General features: G+C 36.7%; 1 protein-coding gene across 4 annotated transcripts; it reads right to left on the reverse strand.

Moving 5' to 3' along the window:
• Window positions 1–1,414: 1,414 nt before the first annotated feature.
• LOC114548133 (5-hydroxytryptamine receptor 3A) lies at window positions 1,415–12,664 on the reverse strand. 4 transcript variants are annotated; one of them, XM_028567884.1, is made up of 9 exons: window positions 12,456–12,664; window positions 10,543–10,636; window positions 10,315–10,424; window positions 4,403–4,572; window positions 4,054–4,214; window positions 2,309–2,519; window positions 2,052–2,207; window positions 1,811–1,896; window positions 1,415–1,724 (listed from the first exon to the last, which is right to left on the reverse strand). In XM_028567884.1, the coding sequence occupies exons 2-9, from the start codon at window positions 10,543–10,545 to the stop codon at window positions 1,515–1,517; spliced, it is 1,107 nt and encodes a 368-aa protein (XP_028423685.1). In that variant the 5' UTR covers window positions 10,546–10,636; window positions 12,456–12,664; the 3' UTR covers window positions 1,415–1,514. The 4 variants fall into 4 exon arrangements, with proteins under 4 accessions (XP_028423685.1, XP_028423683.1, XP_028423681.1 ...); XM_028567882.1 differs by lacking the exon at window positions 12,456–12,664 and adding an exon at window positions 11,648–11,902 and having other exon boundaries at window positions 4,403–4,503; window positions 10,543–10,587; XM_028567880.1 differs by lacking the exon at window positions 12,456–12,664 and adding an exon at window positions 11,648–11,902 and having other exon boundaries at window positions 10,543–10,587.
• Window positions 12,665–14,735: the final 2,071 nt, after the last annotated feature.

Here is a 14,735-nt window from a genome sequence, read left to right on the forward strand (position 1 = left end):
TGAAAACTCATTGTGGTGCCATCTTGACAGAATTGTCAAAAGTTAGGTTTGAAGTCATATCTTTTTATAAATGTAGATTTCCCCCATTGATAAAAAAACAATTGAACAAAGAAAAGCAAATATTTCTTGAATGTCTATAAATTATTTGTTATTAAACTAACTAAAATGTCAGTATTTGCAGTTCTATTTGTAGTTGTTTTTCTTAAGGTGAAACTAATGTCTAACAAATTCAATTTGAAGAATTAAAGTGACCATCAGCATTCATAGAAATACTATACATCTTACTCTTCCATTATGTCTTTTCAAAGTATGAATAAAACTTTTAGCGAAACAGACAATCCAACAATCATGGCCACTTATTAAGCAACAACTCTCCATGTGTGAACATGTTAATGTAAGCTTTTGTTTGAACAGACGAGTGCAACGCCATTGAACGCTTTTGAAACAAAATAGTCTCAAAGTTCCCCATTTGTACGATTCATCCCTTTTAAAACCACAAAAGAGACAGGCCTAAGGGCATTCAGGGTCAGCTGAGGTTCTCCACTGAGGATTTAAGGTTCACTCTCACCGCCCTCACACACACGCACACAAAGAAAAAACAGAGAGAATTATTTTAGTTGTTATTGTTTATTACAGCGTCTGATATTTATCTTTTCAGAACCGGTACAGAAAGCACATATCAGGACTGTTCCATTATGAATACATGAAGCAGAGTAATGCAGCTGTGAAAGAACACCACAGAAAGAGCACAATAATAACCAATATAATAACTGTAAAATACGCTTAACTTCAGAATATTATAGATGTGTTTCAGATTGTTAAAGAAACAATAGACCAGTTTTAAACATCAAAGTCACTACGCAGTTTTTTTAAAAATGTTGTAGATTGACTTATTTGGCTCTGGAGAAGCTAAGTCAAATTACTACATATTTTTAAAAGAAAACATGCATTACAAACTAAGGGACCTGCTGCATCAATTTTGGGATATTTGTTTTAGTCATGTTAGCGCATTGGTTAAAAGGAATGTAATTTTGTGAAAAAGAGCTTAGATAGGAATCCTGCAGGAACAAAACAAAGCTGTGAGAACATGTATGATATTAAATTCCATGCACTTTTGGGTGGATTATAAAAATTGCCCATATAAGATTAGGAAAACATGTAATTTTGACCTGCATGCTTGATAACTAAAAGTGTATATTTTATTACATAGCAAAGACATAAATCTACCCATTGATTGCAGATTAGTGTATTAGAATATGACAAGACAACATGCGTGTTTGTATGAATCACTGTGAAACATGCAAATGGCAGCTGCAATACCACTGAAGGATTGAATACTACCTGAACAGCCAAGTACACCTTTGATCATTAGCTTTGCTCATGCAGAAGAAGGTTGTGGTTCGTGACACCAAAGTTGGGGCCAGAGACTTTATTTCAGCACAGCTTCACCTCTGCCCAAATGAATCTGCAGCATGACTTGTTGTCAGTCATCTGAATTATTATCACTTGTTTTCTTACCAAATGAAAAACAAACAGAGTAAAAACATACTGGCAGCTATGACATAGAAAATGAAGAAAACTTTGTTGATTGTTTTAGCCACTCTGGTCCAGTAGCCGGGCATCCTCTCTTCCTCCCTGTTGCTGAGGAGCAGAGTCAGAGCCTTCACCGCCTCACTTAGCTCATCTGAGGCATGGGACTCCTCCGTCAGATGGCGGCTGCTATCCTGAAAAAATAGAAAGGAGATATTTTATGTATTTGGTGAAAACATTTTTTTTTCTTACATCTTTTGACAATTCTTTTTATCCTAACCTCTTTGGCCACCGGCAGCAGTCCAGATGGCGTTTCACCAGAAAACACATCACCGATATGACAGAAGGGAGTCAATTTCTTAACATCTAAAAAGTTGCATTAGACACAATGGTTAATGTATATTTAAACGATTAAAGGCTTAGAATTACACCTGTCTGTTTCAGAGAATTCTAAGGATCTGACTTTCTGTCTTTTATCATAAATATATACAAACTTCCATATTTGTTGTAGTAAATCTCACCTCTACAACAGTTGTGGAAGCTGACTTTGCCCGGTTTGTCCCCACAGTCCTCACTCAGGCTTTGGTCTTTAGAGTCTTTTTCCATTAGATGCATCACCAAAATCGTCTCCATTAGGCTTAGCATCATCAATCCAAACATCCCAATGCAGTAGACCGCTTTGGGTTGAAGGCAGCATCATTAATGTGGACAAATAACCACATTAATTATATGCTGTTCCAGTGCAGTTTGATAAAGGCAAAACTCTGAGCTTCTTTACCTATAAGAGGAATCCTCTCTGACGAGGAAGGCAGGATCTCATTGAGAAGAAGCTGCATCACAGTGACAGCAAGCAGCACAGTGACCTTGAAGCCGAGCTTCTCCCCCCCGCTGTCCGAGATCAGGAATGAGGCCAAGTCCAGACAAAAGAAGAACAGGATGGGTACCAAGAAGTTAGCCACGTAAAGTGCAGACCGCCTCTTCATGTTGATCTGTAAAATTAAATGGGTCAGGTGGTTGATCTATACATTGTACAAAGGCTAAACTAAAGCAACACTAGGTATTAAATAATGTGCATTTGTATTGTGTTTTCTTCTTCGGTCTTGCTAACCTAGCTGGGCAGGCAGGCAGTGCATCTCTTGGTCTGTGTCTAGCTGCTAATGCCAGTCACTTCCAGGGATGTATTTTGTGACTTCGTGCCTAACAAAAGTGAGAGTAAAATACTATTATTTATTAAGTTTGATAAACGACAAAGTGCAACGGTGTTTGTTTACTGCAGCTCGGAAAAGAGAACTGCGTCGGGTGTGTTATGCGTTAGGCGCGTGCACGAAATGAAACGCGCATTTTTTAAGCAGAAATACATGTGAAGACCAGACAGACTGTAGGCTACAATATATGGGCGTGAATGATGGCACTCTTCATCAAAGTACACATTATACATACTTTCAAGACACTGATTATCTAGTCTCAGACAATGTGTAGTTAAAAACTCTAAACAACTGCACTAATTATGCAAGATGGAAAGCAATGTATTGACAATTTGACATTGATTTATAGGCTATATTGAATTTAAAATGTTGATTAGCTGGACATACTGGTCAATATGGATGCACATTCCTCAGTAAATAATAACCATAAATCAAGAATTGCTTCAACATGCATAATAATAAATAAATAAAAACTTTAACATGCTATGGCAAGCCATTTTAGCTATTATTAATTCACATTTTTATGCATTTTTGATATCAACAATAAGATTTTTTTACTATTTGCAATGTGAATTCTTGATTAGTTTTACTAGTATGGCCCCTTAGTTAATTTTTACCTACCAATGTCTATTTTTGATATCAGGAATTACATGTTCACTTGTACAAAATTTAATTCTTGATATCACTCACAGGGATTATTGATATCTGCATCACTAGTTCACTATTTAAATATTACAAATACGACATGCAGCAAAGGGCCGCAGGTCAGAGTCGAACCCGCGGCCGCCGCGTCGAGGAGCACACCTCCACATAGGGCGCACGCTCCACAAGGTGAGCTACCCAGGCACCCAGGACTGAGGTTTGTTAAGTGGACGGCTCTGACTGTTGTCTGGCCTTATGCGTCCAAAAACAGCTTTTTGGAGTCTCTGGGGGGAGGCCCGGAGAGGGTGCCACCTGAATCTAAACTTATTTACTCTTCTATTTATCTATCACTCGCTTTTTTCCCCTTTTTTAACTTAGCAATCATTTACTGATTTATCTATTCTATATATTTCCCCATGCAACATTTCCAATTTCTTTGATCTTGCACAGTCGGTGTCTGTGTGCTTGATGTGACACCTATTGTTTTAGCTTTTTAATTTTAAATCTGCAAAATATAGCAGTCATATATATTTTGTGGAGTGACATAACAATGCTCCCCTCTGTAATGTAATGAGTTCCAGTAAAGTACTTATACTTACTAAAGACACGCAGAGGTGGAATTTAAAATAGAACGTTTACTTTCCACCTCTGTGTGTCTGTTTCCAGAAATACTTACAGTGTAAACCAACATGCTTTGGTTTATGCCAAAATTGTCTGCAGTTTTGTTGTCGATTTTCATGTCGATAAACAGCCACTCGGACTGGGTCCGCATCATCTCCTTAGACCACATTGTGGTCAATTCAGATTCAGCTCCCGCTTCAAGCATTATATGCCTGTCTGATGTGGGAGATACAGATACAACTGTGAGGTTTCCTTGCAGGTTAACAAAGAATATGTGTTTGGTATATGAGTTCACATGACAATAAACTTAAAGTAATTAAAGCACATACATTAATTAAAACCCTTACAGACATGAGAACACATAAACAACGTAAAGGACTTTATAAAACAGGTTACTGGCTCACCAGAGTGTATGATAGACTTTAAAGAGAGGGTACAGCTCTGATAGTCGAAGGGAAAACTGTAAACTTCCATCGTGCAGGTGCTGACCACCAACATGTCATCCCTGCGAATGATCATACCGTTCGATTTAATGAGGAGATATGGACTCGGAAGGGCCTTGTCCTTTTCTGTCCTGTATAATAACAAACACATAAATGCTTTTAACTGAATTTTACGTTATGTATTATCTATAGTACCATACAACATAACTTCATGTAAAATACACTGAAAAGTATGCAGTGAACTACCTACCATACAACATAACTGCAATATCTCTGGTCCAATACTGGCTGGGGACATTTGTTGCATGTCATAACGGACAAAGTCTTAATTTTTCCCATTGTTTTTTTAAAAATAGAAAACACTATCCATACATGATAATATCACATTTCTGCTTGTTCCAACATTTGTACAACTAGTGCAGTGCCCCTACAAAACATGCCTGTTGTGAATATGTTACATTCTATTCTGTAAAAACTCTAAACAAAGCCTCTCTCGTCTGTCTCTGTTGGTATCATAAATTTCTATCATAAAGTAACATTTGTTTTCCTGCCTGAAGATTTATCCGCGTAAACCTACCTTGAACTAATCCTCCTTTCCTGAGGAGCCTTTTTCTTTTCTATCTACTCTCACTTCATCTAAGTGAATAGAGCGATTGTTAATGAAAGGTATATATCCTTGCGTGCAGGGACGTGCACAGGTACGGGCTATTGTTGCCCGGGCAACTGCCCGTTTGCCCTGATTGGCTTAGCTGCCCCTCTAGTAAAAGAGCCTAAATAAAAAAAAATTCTCTTTCTTTCTGTTGTGGCTGCATCAATATGATAATACCACCATCATTACCAAATTTAAATCAAATTAAATTGCAATATCATCCAATCTTGACTTCAGCGATGCCCACTGCCCCACTCACGTGGAGCACCGCATATAAAAGAAGGAAAGCCAAGCCCTTCTGCCTTCACGTGAGTTTTTAAAGTTATGGAGATTATGACAAATGCCCTGTGACTAGTAACCAAAAAATCCATAGAGAAAAAGTAAGGTTGGGTGAAGGACAGAGGATAATGTGTACAATAGCCTAATTGGTAACGGGTGAGCTAAAATAACCATGCGAGAGCGCAAAAATGAGCAAAAATAACCATGCGAGAGCGCAAAAAATAAGCTAAAATAACCATGCGAGAGTGCAAAAATAAGCTAAAATAACCATGCGGGAGCGCAAAAATAGGCTTTAAGGAATCACATTAAAAAAAAAAAAAAAAAAAAGTTGATAACCCTGGCTAGGGAAATTTGTCTTGGAGAAGATAAAGGGAAATAAGAGAAAATAAAGGAAATAAGGGGAATAAGGAAATAAGGGTGATAATGCCGTTGATTTGGTTAAAGACTTTGGATAAGGCGAGACTAGCTCAGGCCACAAAACCTGAAAATTACTAGGTAAAGTTTCAGGTCAGTTCTAGGAACTGGGGGTGTAGAATAAACTGCAATGGAAATTACAGATTTCATGGGTTGACAAATTTATGTTTGAAGTAATCTCGCATTGTAGTCTATACCTCAAAAGGTAACAAAAATTCAAGAAAAGGAAACGGCGGAATCATGCTTTAGGAATTGTAGGCCTATAATGAATGCATTCTGGTTGCTGGATGTGTATGAGAGAAAGAGTGTGTGTGTGTGTGAACAGCAGTGCCTCTGCGGTGTGTGATAGACTGTGTGTGCATGGCATATGTCGTGATGATATTCTGTTCATTATATATATATATATATATATATATATATATATATATATATATATATATATATATATATATATATATATATATATATATATATATATATATATATATATATATATATATATATATATATATATGATATTCTGTTCATTATATATACATATAATGATATTCTGTTCATTATTTATATTTATATATATATATATATATATATATATATATATATATAATAATAATAACCATTCTTGGATGTAGTTTGTAAATGCACCTTTATCTTTAACACAAAAAGAAGGGCAAGGTGTATCACAAGTGTCATTAGGACCATATGAAATGCATGAAAATAGTAACAGTAATGTGAGAAAAGATAACAACAAAAGACAACTCCCTCTTGCAGATATATCTTAGTCAAATGAAAAGTTTTTACATTGGTTAATTTGTTGTTTACAGTGTACCAGTAATCTGTCCATATTATTCTCTCTAAGTACAGATTCACGAACGGAAATTAGTTATTACAGCCTAATGATGGATTAGCAGTTTTTGTCATGTATATAGAGGTTTAGAAATCTGATTTGAATTTCACTATTCTGCATAAGTTGCAGTGGTGTTACTGAAGCCTATAGGATTCTAGCCTGTAGGGTTAGAAGGTAAAATATCTTTCAAAGACTCCAGACTGAAGCTCTGCAATTCATTGAATTTTGATAGAGATTACAATTTTGGCTTATTAATTACAGAAACAATGTTAATGGAGAGGAACGATTGCTCTGCACATTACGTCCGCGAGTAGACTTGGTTTGTCTTGTGTTCAGAATGAAAATGTAAAGATGTTAAGTATGAAGAGTTTAGGATAATTTTCACAGTTCAACATGTTACACTGATGTGTTGAGATGTTAGTTTAAGGATCAGTCTAAATTTCAATTAATGTTTGCATTGAGCAATTTTCAGTATTGTGGTACATTGTAGAAAGTGAGTGATTACAAGCTACAAAATGATTGGCTCTAAAAATAAATTTGGTCTTCTCTATCTAATTGGCTACATCCATACGTGTTAATAAAAAAAAATGGGGAGGTTTATGATTTGGTCAATTTGTTTGATTTAATTTGTTGACGATGTGATTGATACATTAGGATAAGAGTTATCTTTAAAATGACATAACTTTTGTTGCTGACTATCAATGGTCAGCAAAGAGGGAATTGGACATTTCATTTAAAATAAGGGTTTGGTTTAATTTTGAGTCTATGGTTTATGTTTTTACTGTGTGCTTTTTGCATTTATGGATTTAGGAAGCACATGGGTTAGCTTGTGTTGCAAAAAGAGGGAAGCATTTGATACAGCTCAATCTGATTCTAGTTCTGGAAATAAACAGTGAAGAGAGACAATGCACACTTTCGCAATTTTCGCTCTTACACTCCATAAAATGTTTGTTCACACTTCCTAGAAATTGTTCACACTCTATGGAAATTTGTGTTATTGTTAAGGTTAAGAAACCTGATGTAATGGAAAGTGTTATTTTGTAATAATCCTACTCTTTTTGTTTCGAGACTTAAGTAGTCTCAAAGGTGGGAAATATGAGGTGTATTGTCATCCTATTTTATCTGATCATTCTATAACTTGTATTTAAGCTTTATGTGACTGGTATCTAAGATTCGACAGGAGAACTCAGATGAACTTTAGCCTACTTTCAGAAGACACCTCTCTGGAAAACATCTGGAAAGTCTTATCAATGGGGCCCCCACGATGTTGAAAAGAAGGCCAGTTAGCTTGAAGCCATTGGTCAGTTATCGATCCCACCCTAAGTTATGAAGAATATATACCATGTTCAAACAAAGAAAGTGAGAGTGACTTTTGAGAATCTGGGTAGCTGTCCACTCCGAGCTCTGCAGGGCTTGTACATGATGCTGATTTCTTTGATGTAAATAAACCTTTATAATCAAGAAACAGTGTCAGCGGATTCCGCTCCACACAACATTACAGCATCGCTACCAATTACACCACATCCACTTGAGCTTTGAATAAAGTACAGCACGTCATGTCGCACAGCATTGCCTTAGCTATAGTAACATTAAATGCTACGTTATCAACCAAAGCTAATGACAGCCTATGTTGCAGCAGCACGCTAATGTAGCTACGTTACGTCCGTTACATTAGTTTGCGTTCTGTAGAGAAGAAAGAGGCTCAGGGATGTGATGGTTTGGGCTCTTGAATCATGCTAGGTTATACGTTGTTTACAGTCAATATGTTACATGAGTTTTCAACCAACAATCAGATATGATGTTAGTGAAAGTGAAAGTCATCTTATTTTGTTATAAAATGATAAATTAAGAATTGGTTAATGTAAGAACTTTGCATTTCAAAAAAAATGTATAGCCTAATGTTAGTTTTGTGTGCTTAAGTATGGCTACACAACAAAGACGACTGAAGAAGAGAGACAAAGAGTCCAAAAAAGCAGCTCTGCAACTTTGCAGAGCTGGAATAAAACATTTGATAATGTCATGCAACCATCCTGTGATGTAGGCCTATTTTATCAGAATAATTTTTTTTCATTTGGAGTAGGATAATAACTCATTAAAACACATGTTTCATTAATAATAAACACACAATTAATTGTGTCTGTGCTGTGTATAGCATTGTGAATTAGATATTATTTTATGGATATCAAAATCTCCAGTTCACAGAGCATTTCAGAACCTGGGGATTGATTGAAATACTTTTACTAGCTGTAGTCATGTTGTAGTCATGTTGTAATTATGTGTATATATATATATATATATATATATATATATATATATATATATATATATATATATATATATATATATATAATTTTTTTTTTATTATTATTTATGGGGCCAAATCCTAACATTAGTTATCTCAACCAGAATCATTGAGAGCAGCCACAGTCTAAAGGTCAACTGGCAGCACTAGTGTCAGTGTCCCTTTTTTTGGCAGTGAAAAGTACAGTATGCTTTATTCAGATTCTAATAATTCTATTTAAGATGAGGTCTTACCAAAAGTCTCCAGACCAGAGAGTGAGCGAGAGCATGCGGAGCATCACTCAACAGATCATATGGCTACATGATTGTGGTTAGTGTTCCTATAAAAAGGGCCATGTCAGTAAAAGCGCAATAAGGAAAATGAGAGAGGCTGCAGCCAATAGTATTCTTAATTTAAAGGTACATTATAGAACTTATTCAGAAATCTAATGTTTCTTTTGGAGACATCTCTATCTTTGAAGGCGGAACTGAAACATTGTGAACTGAATCCTGCTTCATGTCACTTTGTTCTCTGAGACCCCTGACTGAACTGCTTTCCGTATCAACTCACAGAGGTCAAGCTAGATAATAGGATATGAACCACAAAACATTCGGGATCAGAATGTTTCCCAACATCCAAGAATCACTCATCCAGCCAAAAATTACAGGGTACAGGCAGGAGACCAATAGAAAGTATCGCAAAAACAAGGTTGCAAAACCGATATTCTGGTATCTTGGTTAGTTATGCTATAAAGCATTTTAAATTACAGTATAAATTATAGAAAAATATAAATAAATCATATAAAAAAAGCTCCTAGTGTTTGAAATGGTTAAAACTGTGATTCATGGGGAATAAAATAAAAGAAATTGCATATTCAACATTGTGAAATATGTGTAGCTAATGTTTTTGAACTTTTTAAAAATTCTATGGTATATGGCTACAGTATTGTTGTGGGGAAGGAAGACAGTTATTAGTTACAGGTATAGTTTCAGGACAATTTGCTGAAAAGACAATAGGCGATTACAACTACTATATGGCTCTACAATAGTCATGTCATGAAAAGGAGCCAAACTATGTGTGGAACTTTCACTTAGTAAACCAAAAAGTCTTTGAGGCTTAATGGACAAAACACAATGACAAATATGATATATTAACTTCCATTGTGAACACACATGAAAGGGGGAAAGTATAGTAGTGACAGAAATCGTCTTGCCTTCCAAACGCCCCCCCCAGTATCAATGAGATGTTATCTGTTTCTATTCTAGATTGTAGGCATCTATTTCTAAATTAACAAAAAAAAAAGTTTTGGCATCTAATTATTTCATTTTTGATTCAATTTTTGTGTGTTCTATCGCCAGTAGTGTTGTTGGCAAATCTGGATTTCTACATACATTCAAACTTACATCTCTTCAATAGTTAGATCTGGCTTCCACACTTTTTCAGCAGGAAGATGAATTTCCTTTATACCACAGAATTCATCTCGATTCCAAGAAATGTTGTCATCCTTCCAATACTACAGAGTAAAAAAAGGAGCAAAATGCATTAACACAAAATAAATTAGTTTCCTCAACAGAGTGAGAGGTGGGAATTAATTCAATCAAAATGTGCTTTCTTTCTCAGAGAGAACTCACCATATCAATCCAAATGTAAGAAAGAAATTTCTGGTCCTTCTCATTCTATAAAAACATAAACGCGTGAAAATCTTTCCAGCCAGACATCTTGAAACTGCCATCAAAATGAGCACAAATTCTGTGTTAATACAAGTTTCTGAACATTTGCACACATCAGAGTTCATATGACACGGTTTTGAACAGGCACACACAGATTAGTCAAATGCTATGAGTAAACAAACAGCACTTCAGTTAATAAAAAAAAGAAATTAAAATATATCCATCTATTTTTTTCTTATTTGTTGCAAGGCCTAATACATAGAACGAGGTGGAAAACAGTAAAACTGGAAAGAACAGCATCAGCTGCATGGACCAATGGTGTTCCATACAGTCTCTATATATGAACACCCCCAGCCTGCCGAAATACCTCTGGAAGCTATTGAAAGTGGGATGGGGGAAAGGGATCCTATCTATGGCATGGCAAAGGGCGGGAGGGATCCTAATTCCCAAAGGAAAGAACTCCTCAACCATCAAGCCAATTCTGGTTTGTCTTCTGAATGTAGAAGGAAAGATTTTCTTTGGTGTTTTAGCCTCGTAGTTTTTGCCTCGTAGTATTTTGTCATCTGTGCAGAAAACAGGAGTATGTGGTTTCTCAAGATGTATGGAACATGCACAGGTTATCTTGCACCAGATAGAAAAGACCAAGAACAAAATAGATTAGATCCTGCTAATTGCCTCTGGGTCAGTGCCCCACAAGACTGACTCTATGGACGGCTTCTTCCAAGTCACAGAGGTCATCACAAACCTGGTCAAAGTTTACTTCCAATACTGAGTCACTCACAACACAAGACAACACCACCTCCTGGCAACACTTTGAGGTAGGGATAATGGCGACTGTACCATTTCTCCCTTGGTATTCACCATGGCAATGGAGCTCATCATCCGAGCATCACAATGGGTGGTCGAAAGGGAATGCTTGATCAGGGTATAGATAGACCACAATAACAACAATGAAAGCATGCACTAAATACCTGCTGGGTAAACTCCAGGAAAACATCAAATGGGCACAAATAAACATTAAACACAGCAAATCCAACAGTACGTTCATTGTAAAATGCCAGCTCACCAACGAAAGGTTCCACATCAACGATGAGAAAATACCAACTGTCCTGTAGAAGCCTATCATCAGCCTCACATTATGGTACAACGCCGACCTCAAAGACACTGAGCAGGTGGAACAACTCCGACAGGATACAATATGTGGCATAAAGCAAATTAATAGCACTGCTCTACCATGGAAGCTGATGCTTTGGTGCTTTTAATTATATCTGCTGCCCCAACTCCAGTGGGCAATTACATCTATGGACCTTTTTCACAGCAGACATTTTGACTTGTCATAGTAGGAACAGCACAGCTGAAATTGATAACCTTAACGATGGCTCAATTCCATCAAGTGTCCCAGTTAGCTATTTCAGTGAGTCAGCATGCACAATACCAGGACCTCTCCTAAGTGGAATGCAGCCATCATTAATGGTTTTGAATACACCTGTGCTTTTCCTATTATGACATGTCAACATGTCTTCCATGAAAAAGGTCTGGTCACTCTATCTCACTACGACCTGCTGGAGAAACTGGTGAACTAAGTAAGTGGCTTGGGTTATCAAGATGCCTTAGCAGCATAGGGCTTTACAGCAATGGAGCCCTCTCACTGCCAATCTCTAGCCTGGTGGACGAACACAAATGTGCCAAAACAAGGCTGGAACCGACAGTCACAGAATCTCGAAGAAGAGGAGTCGCTCAACCCTAGCCACGGGGAAGAAATGGACTCTGGCCACAGCAGTACTGGATGCAAAATCGGCCCTCTGACACCGCAATATACTGGGCCATGTCCAAAAAGGCAGAGGGGGCTTTGGCCTGGGAGCAATAACACCTACATGGCTGAAGGATACTCCAACTGAACACAGACACATGGTGGTGAAGGTTGCGTGCCACCAAGAATAAGCCAGGTGTGCTAAAGCCTCAAGCCCTGAAAAGCCACAGGATGAGGTGGGATGGTGTTCAGACGAGGATAGCACATGGAGTGAGTTGTGGAGCATTGAGTCAAATATGTTGAGTTTTATCAACAGAGCCACATAGGACTTCCTTCCCTCTCCTACAAATCTAAATCCTTGACTAGAAAAGGATCCAGCCTGCCCCCGGTGTTCTGTTTTGGCAACGTTTAAGCACATCTTGGTCGGTTGTAAGACCAGCCGGACAGATACACCTGGCAACACAACCAAGAATGACAAGTAAAACATTTTAATCTAATTGGATAAAAGCGCAAAATAAATTCACCAATTTGGCAACCAATTCTAGGAAACTTTTGAAAATGTATTAAAAATGAATTACTCTGAGACATCCTGCTAATAACGGACAAATAAAAACATACCCTCTTTGGCAGAGTGATTTATAATTCCCTTTGAAAAATAAAAAAAAATATATAAAATAACCTAAAAAGTTTATACCTCTTAACACATCTAGACCAACATAGAGCAGAACTTAGAGGGTTACTGATGCATATCAATGAAAGACAAACTTATAAAGTTCTTCATAAATGGCCACAAGGTGGTGCTGTAAACACCTAAAACAAATTACTTTCGAGCAGATAAAATGTGATTTTGTGATGTCCTGTTACGTCACAGACAAACAAAGAATTGGAATATAACCTTCTATATAACAGGAAATCATTATTGTAATTCATAATTATAATCAACCACTTACCACATCTAGAATGGCATAGAGTAGTAGTTCCAGATAAACTGTTGTGGGTGATTTATCACCACCAGGCTGAGTCATGGAGTTCTCATTTCCTTCTTTTAAGTTCAAATGCCTTAAAATATCCCGATAAGTGCAGTTACCCTTGGAGGACTCCCCACTCACTGCAAAAACATCAAGACACATTCTCTATGAGAGTTTCTCTTAAAAGGAAAGAAATCAGGAAATATGATGCTCTCAAATGTTCCTTTAAATAAGAACTTAACAGCACCTATGTTTGAGTTATGTTTTCTCAGTTATTTATCATTAAAAAATTATCCACTGCTTCTGAATTCATCATCTGAACTTGATCATTTTTAGCCATGCTAACGACATAGTAATGTTGATCTGTCAGTTGATCTATCACTTTGGCCAAAAAATATTTCAATTGTTGCATGGATTACCATTAAAATTGGTTCAGACATTTATGTCACCTAGAAGATTAATTGTAATTACTCTGGTGATCTCTTAATCTTTCCTCTAGTGCATTCATCAACTCAAACTTTGAATGTGTTAAATAATTTAAATAGGACATTCTCATCGGTCTCAGCTGTTGTGCTATATAGCAAATATTAGCATGTTAAAAACTAAGCTAACTAAGCTAAAGCTAAACTAAGATGGTGAATATGGTTATTATTATGCCTGTATGTTAGCATTGTCACTGTAAACATGTTAGCATGATGATGTTAGCATTTATCTCGATGGTTCTAAGTGCAACTTCACAGACCTGTTAGCATGGCTGTCTTGATTTTCAGTCATTTAATATTAATACAGCCCACAAATATCTGCAGTATTATCATAGGCTGTTTATGGTGTTTGAGTAATATGCCTATTATACATCCATGATAATGTGCAGTAATTGTGGTCACACAAAGGCCATCAAGAGATGGGGGTTGGCTGCATGTGGAACTGCTCTTCTCGACCATAAAAGGATTTTTAAATGTGACCATTTCTACAGTATGCCTAGACTAAATAGGCTTTCCATTTGAGATCCATCTGCTATATGGCACCAAATGCATGTTGATAAATGATGCATGATCATGACCAGCAGCACTCAGAACTGTTCTTGAAAGCCTGATTCAGTTGCATATGTGGTTAATTAGCAAAAACAGATGTCTCTGTTTTTATTTATTTACTAAATCATATTTCTGTGTCCAATCCCCGGAATATAAAGCCAATTGGTGTAGGATTGTTTTGATGAGAGATGTAAAATAAGAATATACAAATGTAATGTCACAGTGTTTGTTTGTTCAATTTTAGAGAAGCTGTTTTTACAAATATATGTGTATATATACCGGTATAAGAACAATAGGAACAATTGCACTGAGACAAACAAACATTTTCTTTTGTTTTCTCCCCAGAAGTTGTTCTTCCAAGAATGTAAATGTCAGGTCTGCCTTTCTGTGTGATAATGATCACAT

Source organism: Perca flavescens, chromosome 21, assembly GCF_004354835.1.
Source record: "Perca flavescens isolate YP-PL-M2 chromosome 21, PFLA_1.0, whole genome shotgun sequence".
NCBI lineage: Eukaryota > Metazoa > Chordata > Actinopteri > Perciformes > Percidae > Perca > Perca flavescens.

What these genes read in the sequence shown, in the direction of transcription:
- LOC114548133 (XM_028567880.1), bottom strand. Translation starts at nt 11,788, where the DNA reads ATGCCACATATTGTATCCTGTCGGAGTTGTTCCACCTGCTCAGTGTCT. An exon ending in GATCTAACTATTGAAGAGAT is followed by an intron (nt 4,573 to 10,314) that starts GTAAGTTTGAAT and finishes GTTATTATACAG; the next exon opens with GACAGAAAAGGACAAGGCCC. An exon ending in AAAGTCTATCATACACTCTG is followed by an intron (nt 4,215 to 4,402) that starts GTGAGCCAGTAA and finishes CTCCCACATCAG; the next exon opens with ACAGGCATATAATGCTTGAA.